Genomic DNA, 12,014 nt, shown 5'->3' on the forward strand with positions numbered 1-12,014 from the left:
CAAATCTATCATGTGACTTCCATCCCCACATGACTAAAATGAATTCATCGTCACTTTCAACCAGTGTTGAGCACACGAGTGAAAATGATTGGTTTTATACTACAAAGTATTTGGGAAATTAAAATACCATAAGATTGTCTCCCCCCACAGTCACACGAGATGTAGGATTACCTCTGATCCTTACTTACTCACTTACTTTAGCCTTTTCTTGTTCCTCAACACATAAGCCATCAACAAGATAAATTACTTACGGAATATACACTATTTCTATACTACCCTACATAATGACGATTTTACAAGTGCTGAAGGCTTTAAGTAGAGCAGGGATATAGGTGCACCTTCTATCTGGTATATGACGTCAAAGGTCTGGTAAAAGACATGATTGCAGCAATTACGTATGCACAATACAATTTGCTGTACGTTTTTAATGTGTTTAATCTAGGAAATCAATCAGATAGTTGCAAGATAGTTGCCACTTGGCGTTTAGCAAGTATTAATATATCAACTGTTGTTGAAGGTTAACCTGTAAGATCGACTCTTTCAAGATTTGGTTGATTTGCCATTGTAATAAATTCAAGTCTTTTGAAATTGTTGTTGAATTCGTTGCAATTACTTTCCTTAAAATTAGGTTTCATTTTGGTTGCTAAACGTGTGCATTGAAAACTAAAAGATGTGTGTCATATAAAAAATACCGACATAAATGTGAATTTATTGTTACTTGATTTATATTCTTCACACATACATGTTATTTAGGGTTGATAGTTTTAAGGTGTCAATCGGATCTATGAAATACAATAAACAATAACAATTTCTTACTCTATTATAATTTTGTGCATGCAGTTTTCATGCAGTTTTCTTAACCTTATAGTTGATTTGACACAATTATAACATATATGCAGATCACGAGTGTATTATCAGAACATTCAATATCAATATTAATTGACATTTAAATGTACTGGAAAACACTTTCGTTACATAATTGGTCTGATCATCATAGTTGACTTGATATAATAAAATCCATTCCAATACAGTTTATTTTTTGTCATTTCGATGTTCAGAAATACAATACCACAGTCACGATGCCACCAACCGCCCCTTTTAGCACAGTTACTTTCATTCCAAGTATCATGATCACGATCCTTAGTGGAGAATTTATTACCGTTGTTGTATACCATCATATCACCTAAAACAAAAAGCACTATCTTATAAAAAAATTTCTTACTAAATATTGAGATGTCAATTGAAAGTAAGTAGGGGAATGACTCAATACACTGACAAATAATATATATGTTTGTAATCCTATTTCATGTAGTGCCGTCTCAAGCCTTAACAAGCTTTATAGACTTTTTTAATTCATTTTTGTTTTTATCAAAAGCCAAAATGAAACAACATTTGTTATGGAAATCGTATGATAAAAAAGAAGACTTTATCTGTCCACACTATACGAGACAACATGAAACGCACATACCTGCGTTATTTGTTATGTGACAATTTTAGGGGTTAAAATATTGCTGTACAAATATATAACATCGGAACGATGTTTCTGAACATATATTTTTAGGTACATTGTATTCGATATTAAATCAAGTAGAATTTTTATTGTTGAACAATATTTTATTTATAGTGTTTATCTGTTTGTCTTGTTCGTTTTTTACCATGGCGTTGTCAGTTTGATTTCGGCATGAGTTGGACTGTTCCTCTGGTAATTGTTGCCTCTATTTTATTTTAATACTACATTTATTAGTTGACTCTCTTGCGTCAATTAAAAAGTGTACGATTTTAATTGAGTTGTGCCTTTTTTTATTCATTGCAACACAGTTTTAAATATAAATCAATGTATTGATACCATTTTGAAACATTAGTTACATTGTATATTGCTGATTGTTCAATAAAATATATGTTGTTTGTATTTGTTTATCGATTAAGCAACACACATGGATTCTAAGAGTCCGTTTTAAACTTCTTAAAGTTACCAAATGTGTCGTTTGCCTAGTTGAATTAATTAAATTAGCGCGGACGGTTATTTTTTAAACAGGAACTTCTTGTTTATGCTTTTTTTTTGGAATGCGAAACTGTTAACTTTTGGTATTGCAAGTTACACATGTTCAAGTATTTACCAGAGCTGCATCAGTTTACAAGCCATTTAAGGATGTTTGCTTGTCATGTTTTGGATTTTTTGTCAGATTTTTTAAATCCTTTGGTTTTATCCGTTTGAATGCCTTAAAACATTTGCCCATGGATCCCCCTTTTTCTTTTTATAAATCTTCAACAAGCATAATTATAAGCCATTTGTAAAAGTCTAATAAGATCTTATTTATTCTTTAATAGTTTTTGAAACTTTAACTGGTCAATGATAAAGCTATGAAAAATCAAGAGAGAACATTTTCCGCCAAAATTTCTATCGCTAATATTTCAAAAACAAGCACATTGACCTTTATATAATTTTTGCTTTTTTGATTCCTCAATTAATCCCCTATCAACATATACTTATGTTTTGGAAAGCTATGCAATTTGAAACTGAGCAGCGACCTTCCCTAAATCGTTGTCTTTAAATGTTGTTTTATTCTTGTCTTATGTCCTCATTTGTGTGTGTTTAAATCGTTGCGAGGTTAACTTATTTGACACATTACCAATTTCCGTTCTCCCTGTTACTGTTTTAAATCTTCAATGAATACACGTTACTACATTTAAGTAAAACTTACCAGCAGTTCCACTATATCCCCCAATGCTAAGTTTGTACTGTGAATTCTCGTCACTAACTGTAAATGTCTTATACAAAGCATACTTCATCTTGTTGTTAGTACCCGTTAGATCCACTCTTAGCTCATATTTACCATTTGTCGTAAGAAGGTTTAAATATTTGTTACCTGTAAAGAAATATGACATTACTGTGATTTTAATTCACATTTGCCCATCAAAAATTGTACAGTTATATTTTAAATAACATTTGACGCACATATTTGCTTACTTTTTCAATTAATAAGTACAACAAATGATACAGTATATGTAAACCATTATGCGGAATATACTGTTTACGATCAGCATCACGAGTGGTTTTACCATTATGTAATATGTGTTCTTATAGTCGTTACTACAATTTCGTCCCTTTCCCTCAATTTGACATTTCACCAGGTGTATACTAACATCGGCAACACGACGGGTGCCATATGTTGAGCTGGATATGATTACCCTTCAGACGCACCTTCTATAACCCCCAGTTTTTGATAGGGTTCGTATTCCTTAGTTTCTGGTTTTCTATGTTGTTTTGTGTACTATTTCATGTCTGTATGTCTTTTTCTGTGTTAAGCCATGATGTAATTTGTCGTTTTATATTTGACGTATGAGTTTGACTGTCCCTTTGGAATTCTTCGCCTCTCTTTTAATCGGGTGATGGTAAATTTGTAAATGAAACAGTTACTACGGAAAATTTGCAACAGGATTACATATGAAACGAAAATGTCAGCTCTCAATGGTGTTCATGTTGTCATGATATAATTAACTACAATGTTACTAACCAAGCCAGTATTCCTTCTGTGAATCACCAAAGCCTTCTCTATATTCAACCCAGTTTCTGTCAAAACTCGTTGTTCCGTCTATTCTTCTTTGAATTACCTACAATCATGTAAACAAATAAATATACATTTTGTATTTCAGCTAGATATCAGATTTACCAAAACTTAAGTATGCGGTAAATCCTGAATAACTGATTATTTATGGTTCAGTTGAATGTGTATTTCATTTATTTATCCCACATGTTTCATATTTCACATAATATTAAGTAAACATCCAAAAAGTTCCTTCAATACATTTTGTGTTCAATTCACAGTATGATCAATTACAAGGAAGCTATCAAATCACGTTGAGCTCATCCCTACGTAAATTTTACGGACGCTTTCGAGAGGTGGTTAACCGTTATGGAATATCCGTTTCACAGATGATATTGGATATGTTCCGTAAGCCGTAATTACAATCCCCTTCTCTTTTCATAAAAATGACCTACCGAATTAGACTATTTACCACATTTAAAATAACACATGCAGCACGACGAATGCAACATGTGGAGCAGGATCTGCTTACCCTTCTGGAGCATCAGCAATCACTCCCAGTTTTTGGTGTGGTTCGTGTTGCTTAGTCTTAAGTTTTCTTTGTTGTGTCTTGTGTACTACTAGTATGATATGGGTATTTGTCTTTTTCATTTTTTCCCATGGTGTTGTCAGTTCATTTTCGATTTATGAGTTTGACTGTCCCCTGGTATCTTTTGCCCCCCTTTTCTTTTACAATATTACAATCAATAGATTGAAGTATAAAGTCTACTGGATTAAAAAAAAATGTAATTCGTAATGATATTCACAGATTTTGATTCTATGATTTGTGACATACTTTTTCAGTTAAAATTACTTGTTTCTGAATAGTAATGTTTTATGGATAGAAATGCTTACAACAAAACTTTATGGTAAGTGTACTATGATTTTGCACTTAAGATAAGAAAACGTTCCATCCGTTCCGAAATCCGTCTCAAATTTTATATTACCATTATTAATAGACATGTTCAACATAAGCCGCAACCAAAATTGAACCCGAAAACGAAACGTTTTGGTTATTAGTATTTAATCCTTCAGGGCGATGCACAAGAAAATAAATTTAATAAAAACAAGGAAGACCCTAAATTTCATGAAATGAAGGGAGACACTTCTGTCACTTAAAAACTATTTGTCGAATACAATTATGGTGTTCTATAGTCTGTACTACAATGTACTAGGAGATACTCTAGTATCGGATTAATCGTCTACACCCCGTTTTATCACTGACGATTACAACAACATAAACAATCAACGATCCTCATCACAATACTTTTTTCTAAGATCGACAACATACATGTACCATATCATTAACGAGACATTTTTCAAAAATGCCAAAGCAGAGAATATTTCTATCAATGACATGAATTGACGAACAACAATTTGTGTCTATGAAAAATAAAACGATTCTAAATTGCAGGTGGCTAAAATCTATTATAAAGGTTATCTTTTTTATGTAAAAGAAGAATGTGTTGATGGTACAATATTTTCTTAAATATAGGTGTGAGTTTGGTTATAAATAATTCAAGGTACAAAGGTACGAAACAAATCCACATTCAATAAACGGACAAAACCATAATTCTACATAATCGATAAGATTACAAACTACAATAACTTAACGACAATATTTGGCTTACAGTTTGTGTCATATATGTGCATATGTGTATGTAATCAAAATCTTCCATAAAATTTATATCCAGTATATAAAATGGTAAAATATTGAATATTTGGGGTGTATCCATGGCAACAATCTGCATTTTTTGTTATGAAATATTGAAAATAAAGGGGGGAAGATGTCACGTACTTTCCAAAAATTTGTCCAAATGTAGAATTTCAATCACTTCAAGTAATACCTTTTCTGAAACTGTTTACATATATCTTTCAATAAATCCAATGAAAATCATATGTCTTACGTGTCATTTTTTTTATAAAATTGCGTCAAATACTTCGTGTAGAAATTTTGTTGGTAAACATTACATTAATTTCTTGACCGATAACCGGTCTAGCTGTAAAAATACGGAAAGTCAAACAGAAAAAGCCTATAAATCATGTCAAATATCATCTCGATGTTCTTATGAACCATTTTTGAAGGCTAGATTAGTGCTGAGCGGTCAAACAGTGAATTTTATTACACAATAACTTTCATATTTGAAAAATCCAGCGTGGACAAAACGCGAAACCAAACTTATAACTGTGTATTGCTACCTTAGTCTTTATTTGTTTTTCTATGTTGTGTCTTCTGTAATATAAATTGTATGTTCGTCTTTTCTTTTTGAGCCATGACATTGTCAGTTGTTATCTATAAGTTTGAGTGTTCCTCTGGCATTGTCCGTCCCTCTTTTACAACGAAATAACTAAGACTACGAAAATTTCTTGGTCGTGAGACGTATAGTATCAATTGCGGTACGTAAATGACTTACAATGGACCAACGGTTATTAAACTGTTGGGAAATGGGCAGTCGGCAACAACATTGGAAGCAGACCTTCTAGTTTCGGTAGGATCCTTAATCGCAAATTGACTAGTCACTGTTAGTACATGTAGAAAGGTGCATAGTAAAGGCACAGCAAGTTGAAACCTATAACTCGTTAACAGATACAGTTTCGGAAAATGCAAAGTATAGTTCAAATAAAAGCGTGACAACAAACTACTTGACTCTTTATAAGAATAAAAGAAAGCCTTTGATGTCTGATTTTGTAACAAAATGTTTACATGATATTGCATGTTTTATAAGCAAAGGAAATAGAAAAGTTTTGTTCAGACTTAGGATATTGTCTAAATATGTTTTTATCAGTCAATACAACTGTCCAAAGACATGTACAATATTTTGCTTTGAAATGGATCGGACACTTTTCGGACGATCCAGTATTTTGGATTTATAAATGTACATAACTAACATTGTACTAAACATTTTAGAGGGGACACCCCATATCTAAGTTAACAAAATGAAGAAACCAAGAATTATTCAAAATACATTAACTGCTACATATTGTGTACGAAACTAGATTAAAATTACATACGGTCCATCCTCCTCCGTCTGTAGACATATCACAGTAGGCCCGAGTTCCATGCTTAAGGTCTGGGAATATGGTATACACCCCACTTTCATGTATTGTCTCCTTCATATCACTGCAATCCTTGTACTTCTTGATGGGTGCGAATATACCTGTATATAGAAAGTTTTCATCAATTGTAATTTCATGTTGTTTAATAAGTTAATGTTACGTTACGTACAAGAAACAAAACAATAACTTGGAAACTAAGATGAAAGGACTTCTTGATGTCAACCCTTTTTCTTATCCATTATAAAGAGACAATTTTAAGTTATACTTCACATTTTTTGAGCACAGCCCGTACAATCGGTGACATTTAGACTGGTCCTTATTTACGATCCACCAATTTTATACGTTTGCAAATATTTTTAAGTCTAGTATAATGCTATGACGTCGTCGTCGTCGTCTCCGTCGTCAGAAGACACATTTGGTTTCCGGACAATAACTTTAGTTTTAACGAATGAATATCGATGAAATTTTACAGAAAGGTGCAATACCACTAAATAAAGGTTGAGCGTGATTTGGGGGGGGGGGGGGGGGGTGGTCCGGACCATAACTTGTGTTTAAGTGTGTGGTTCTCTTTAACATTGTACCCCACGGTTCCTTATCACAAACGGAAGGCTAGGATTGAGTTTGGGGTATTTGTCCTAATGATGAAGGGAATCAGGAGCCCAAAAAAGGGCCAAAAACAAACAATTACTAGTTTTCAGACAATAGGTTGTGTTTGAGTGTATGGATCTCTCTGAAATTGTACTACAAGGTTCCATGCTACAAAGGTAAGGCTTGGATTGTTTGATCAAAATCCAAATTCAGACATTCAAGCTAGGATATTGCGTCCAATTTCTCCCCAAAACTTTAGGGTTCGACCTCTGCGGTCGTATCAGGCTGCACTGAGTGAAGCTTTTTTTTTAGAACCGTGACACGTCTTTTTCTTGTCAATTGTTTTATCTACTAGCATCACAAAAAGTCAATTAACAATCAGACATGTTTACTGACATCTGGCAAAGCCCTAATCGATCATTCCGGGTGCGGAAATGTCTCGCTACATTGAAGACCTGTTAGTGACCTTCTGCTGTTGTTTTTTCTATGGTCGGATTGTTGTCTCTTTGACACATTCCCCATTTCCATTCTTAATTTTATACAACAACTGTCATATTCCTGACTTGGTACACGCACTTTAAAATGTAGAAAATGATGGATTGAACCTGCTGAAACGCACGTATGGTGTATTAAATTATAACTGTTGTCATGTAATGTTTTAGTTTTAAAGTTATATTTATCATTGCCATAAAAGCGCGAATTTTGGCTAGCCGCAAAACCAGGTTATACCCATAATTATTTTCTTAAAATGTCCTGTACCAAGTCAAGAAAATGGCAATTTTTAAATTATAGTTCGTTTCTGTGTGTGTTACATTTAAGTGTTGTGTTTCTGTTGTGTTGTAGTTCTCCTCTTATATTTGATGTGTTTCCCTCAGTTTTGGGTTGTAACCCGGATTTATTTATTTTTTCTCAATCGATTTATGAATTTCGAACAGCGGTATACTACTGTTGCCTTTATTTATAGCGCAGAAGGGTAAGCAGATCATGCTTCACATGTAGCACCTGTTGTGTTGCTAATGTTATAAAACTAGAGGCTCTAAAGAGCCTGTGTCGCTCACCTTGGTTTTTGTGAATATTAAACAAAGGACACATGACAAAATTGTGTTTTGGTGATGGTGATGTGTTTGTAGATCTAACTTTACTAAACATTCTTGCTGCTTACAATTATCTCTATCTATAATGAACTTGGCCCAGTAGTTTCAGTGGAAAATGTAAGTAAAAATTTACAAATTTTATGAAAATTCCAGCGCAGATAGATCTTTTCCTGACAAACAATATCACTTCCTGTCAGATTTGCTCTAAATGCTTTGGTTTTTGAGTTATAAGCCAAAAACTGCATTTTATCCCTATGTTCTATTTTTAGCCATGGCGGCCATCTTAGTAGGTTGGCCGAGTTACGGGACACATTTTTTAAACTAGATACCTCAATGATGATTATGGCCAAGTTTGGTTTAATACGGCCCAGTAGTTTCAGAGGAGAAGATTTTTCTAAAAGATTACTAAGATTTACGAAAAATGGTTAAAAATTGACTATAAAGGGCAATACCTCCTAAAGGGGTCAACTGAACATTTTGGTCATGTTGCCTTATTTGTAAATCTTACTTTGCTGAACATTATTGCTGTGTACAGTTTATCTATATCTATAATAATATTCAAGATAATAACCAAAAACAGCAAAAATTCCTTACAATTACCAATTCAGGGGCAGCAACCTAACAACAGGTTGTCCGATTCATCTGACAATTTCAGGGCAGATAGATGTTGACCTGATAAACAATTTTATCTCATGTCAGATTTGCTCTTAATGCTTTGGTTTTTGAGTTACATGTATTAGCCAAAAACTGCATTTTACCCATATGTTCTATGTTAAGCCATGGTGGCCATCTTGGTTGGTTGGCAAGGTCACGCCACACATGTTTTAAACTAGATACCCCAATGATGATTGTGGCCAAGTTTGGTTACATTTTGCCCAGTGGTTTCAGAGAAGAAGATTTTTGTAAAAGTTAACGACGACGGACGATGACGGACGACGACGCCGTACGACAACTGATAACGGACGCCAAGTGATGATAAAAGCTCACTTGGCCCTTCGTGCCAGGTGAGCTAGAAACGGCAAAATTCAGGGGCAGCAACTTAACAAGCGGTTAACTGATTCATCTGAAAATTCTAGGGCAGACAGATCTTCACCTGATAAACAATTTCACCTCCTGTCAAATTTGCTTTAAATGCTTTGGTTTTTGAGTTATAAGCCAAAAACTGCATTTTATCCTTATGTTCTATTTTTAGCCATTGCGGCCATCTTGGTTGGTTGGCCAAGTCACTGGACACATTTTTTAAACTAGATACCCTAATGATGATTGTGGCCAAGTTTGGTTTAATTTGGCCCAGTAGTGTCAGAGGAGAAGATTTTTCTAAAAGATTACTATGAAAAAAGGTTAAAAATTGACTTTAAAGGGCAATAACTCCTAAAGGGGTCAACTGACCATTTTGGTCATTTTGACTTATTTTTAAATCTTACTTTGCTGAACATTATTGCTGTTTACAGTTTATCTCTATCTATAATAATATTCAAGGTAATAACCAAAAACAGCAAAATTTCCTTATAATTACCAATTCAGGGGCAGCAACCTAACAACAGGTTGTCCGATTCATCTGCAAATTTCAGGGCAGATACATGTTGACCTGATAAACAATTTTATCCCATGTCAGATTTGCTCTAAATGCTTTGGTTTTTGAGTTATAAGCAAAAAACTGCATTTTACCACTATGTTCTTTTTTAGCCATGGCGGCCATCTTGGTTGGTTGGCGCTGTCACTAGACACATTTTTTAAACTAGATACCCCAATGATGATTGTGGCCAAGTTTAGTTAAATTTGGCCCAGTAGTTTCAGAGGAGAAGATTTTTGTAAGAGTTAACGACGACGGACGACGAACGACGGACGCCAAGTGATGAGAATCGATGGGAACACATTACCTTAAAGCCAATTTAGAAAACACTCTGTAATACCTTGACGTCACGGTCTCTACTGAACAAATAATTTTCCTTTGCAGACTTATTTTTTCACTCACATATCATAATTTCAAAATAGCTTAGAATTACAGATATGTTATGTTCTTATATGTCTGCATTATACATTGACAACCCCTATTCAACTGAACATAACAAATACTTTAAAAACAAGCTTACCATGCAATGTGTCCATCAAATTCATTTTCCAATCTTCAAATATGTTTCCCTGTGTTTGCAAGTACGTTGTACTTATTGTTAATTCTTCTTTGATGCTTTGCGATAAATTAGCAAATTGAGATTTCAGATTATCCGCAAGATCGATTATCTTTTGGTTGTTAGTTTCTTGTGATTGTTGAAGCTTTGCTAGATATTCGGATAACATTGATAATTCTAAACTTTCTTGTCTTTGTTGGAACCAACTCAATAAATCTTTTATTTCCTTATTAAAGGTTGATTCACTTTCACTTATATTTCTTTTAACTTCAGACATTTCAAGCTGTAGCTCACTTTGTTTTGCTTTAAGGTTCTGTACTATTTTCGAAATGTGTCTGTCATATTCATTCTTTGTCTTATTTAGTTTAGATGAATAATCCTGTAACATTGAAACCTTTATCTCATCTTGCTCCTTTTTCACCAGAGTTTTGATATCCTCAGAAAAAGTGGATTCAATGTCGTCACGGATGTACGTTGCTAATTGTTGATTCATTGCCGTGACATCAAGTTCGGCGACCAATGGCGCATTAAGTTTGTTTGACACAAGAGGCATCCTTACTTGTTGACAATCTGAACTGGTGTTTGAACACGGTTTACCATCAACACGAATAGTTGTCATCAAAATTATATGTAAAGTAAACGATAATATGTTTTCCATAGCATTCATTGCGAGTTCTCCTAAACCTTTCTCTGTATGACGATGTTTTTGTAATGGTTGAATACTGTTCTTATGAAGACTTGGAACAACTATGCAACTAACCTAAAACATATATCTTTTATAATAACCCTCAAAATATCAAATTACGTCAACATTAGGTACAAAGTACTTTCATGACTACGTAATAAAACCATCATGGTAATTGAAACATTGGGGAATAAGAGGTCATTTACTTCAACATATCTACTAAGTTTATAAGTTTTGATACTCAAGGCCCTTAATGTACATCTTGTATTTCTTTTGATGTAAGTAATTTGTTTGTACAGACGAAGGAGGTGTAAATACGAGAAAAGTGTTAGCAACCAATTTACAAATGCAAAAATAATTAAGATGTTAGCACTATGTACTTTTAAAATTTATAAGTTATGTCTACTTCATCAAAACATTGACTGGAATGGAACACTAGTAGCACGATTTCAGTCTGAAACGGTCATTTTGGTCTGATCGTATCTTAATTGACTGGATTTACCGCTAGAGTAAAACGTCAAGATTTGTCAGATCATTAAGTCTCCATTCGGATCGATAGTCTCATTAGGTAAATTAGTCCGTTAAGGCATGTCTAGATATTTAAGACTGTATCTTCTAGCGAGCTGTTTAGATCCGTTAAGACCGTGTCAGACCAAAACAGATCAAAACTCAAAATCAAGATTCAAAAGTGTCAGACCATGTTTAGATCCGTTCAGTATGCCGGTATGATACCACGAGTTACGCCCCTTCTGCTTGATTAGTGCATTTTAGATTAATTATATATTTATTTGAAGTTAAAGTATTATATCATGTATATCTCTCGAATAAACAATAATAAAAAAAAAGTAATTAAAGATTAAATCCTCTGTTGATTCTT

At 33.7% G+C, this 12,014-nt stretch overlaps 1 protein-coding gene across 1 annotated transcript; it reads right to left on the reverse strand.

The window, feature by feature from the left end:
- Window positions 1-693: 693 nt before the first annotated feature.
- LOC143049816 (fibrinogen-like protein 1) lies at window positions 694-11,178 on the reverse strand. Its single transcript, XM_076223549.1, has 5 exons — window positions 10,417-11,178; window positions 6,597-6,742; window positions 3,516-3,612; window positions 2,703-2,867; window positions 694-1,183 (listed from the first exon to the last, which is right to left on the reverse strand). Exons 1-5 carry the CDS (start codon window positions 11,117-11,119, stop codon window positions 972-974), a joined length of 1,323 nt encoding a protein of 440 aa, XP_076079664.1. The 5' UTR covers window positions 11,120-11,178; the 3' UTR covers window positions 694-971.
- Window positions 11,179-12,014: the final 836 nt, after the last annotated feature.

The sequence above is a fragment of the Mytilus galloprovincialis genome, chromosome 10, assembly GCF_965363235.1.
Source record: "Mytilus galloprovincialis chromosome 10, xbMytGall1.hap1.1, whole genome shotgun sequence".
Lineage (NCBI taxonomy): Eukaryota > Metazoa > Mollusca > Bivalvia > Mytilida > Mytilidae > Mytilus > Mytilus galloprovincialis.

Excerpts from the sequence above, each read along its gene's own strand:
- LOC143049816 (XM_076223549.1), bottom strand. The coding sequence starts at position 11,119 with ATGAATGCTATGGAAAACATATTATCGTTTACTTTACATATAATTTTG. Across the intron at positions 3,613-6,596 it reads CAGACGGAGGAGGATGGACC|GTAATTCAAAGAAGAATAGA; the intron begins GTATGTAATTTT and ends ACATGATTGTAG. Across the intron at positions 1,184-2,702 it reads GGGATATAGTGGAACTGCTG|GTGATATGATGGTATACAAC; the intron begins GTAAGTTTTACT and ends TTTTTGTTTTAG.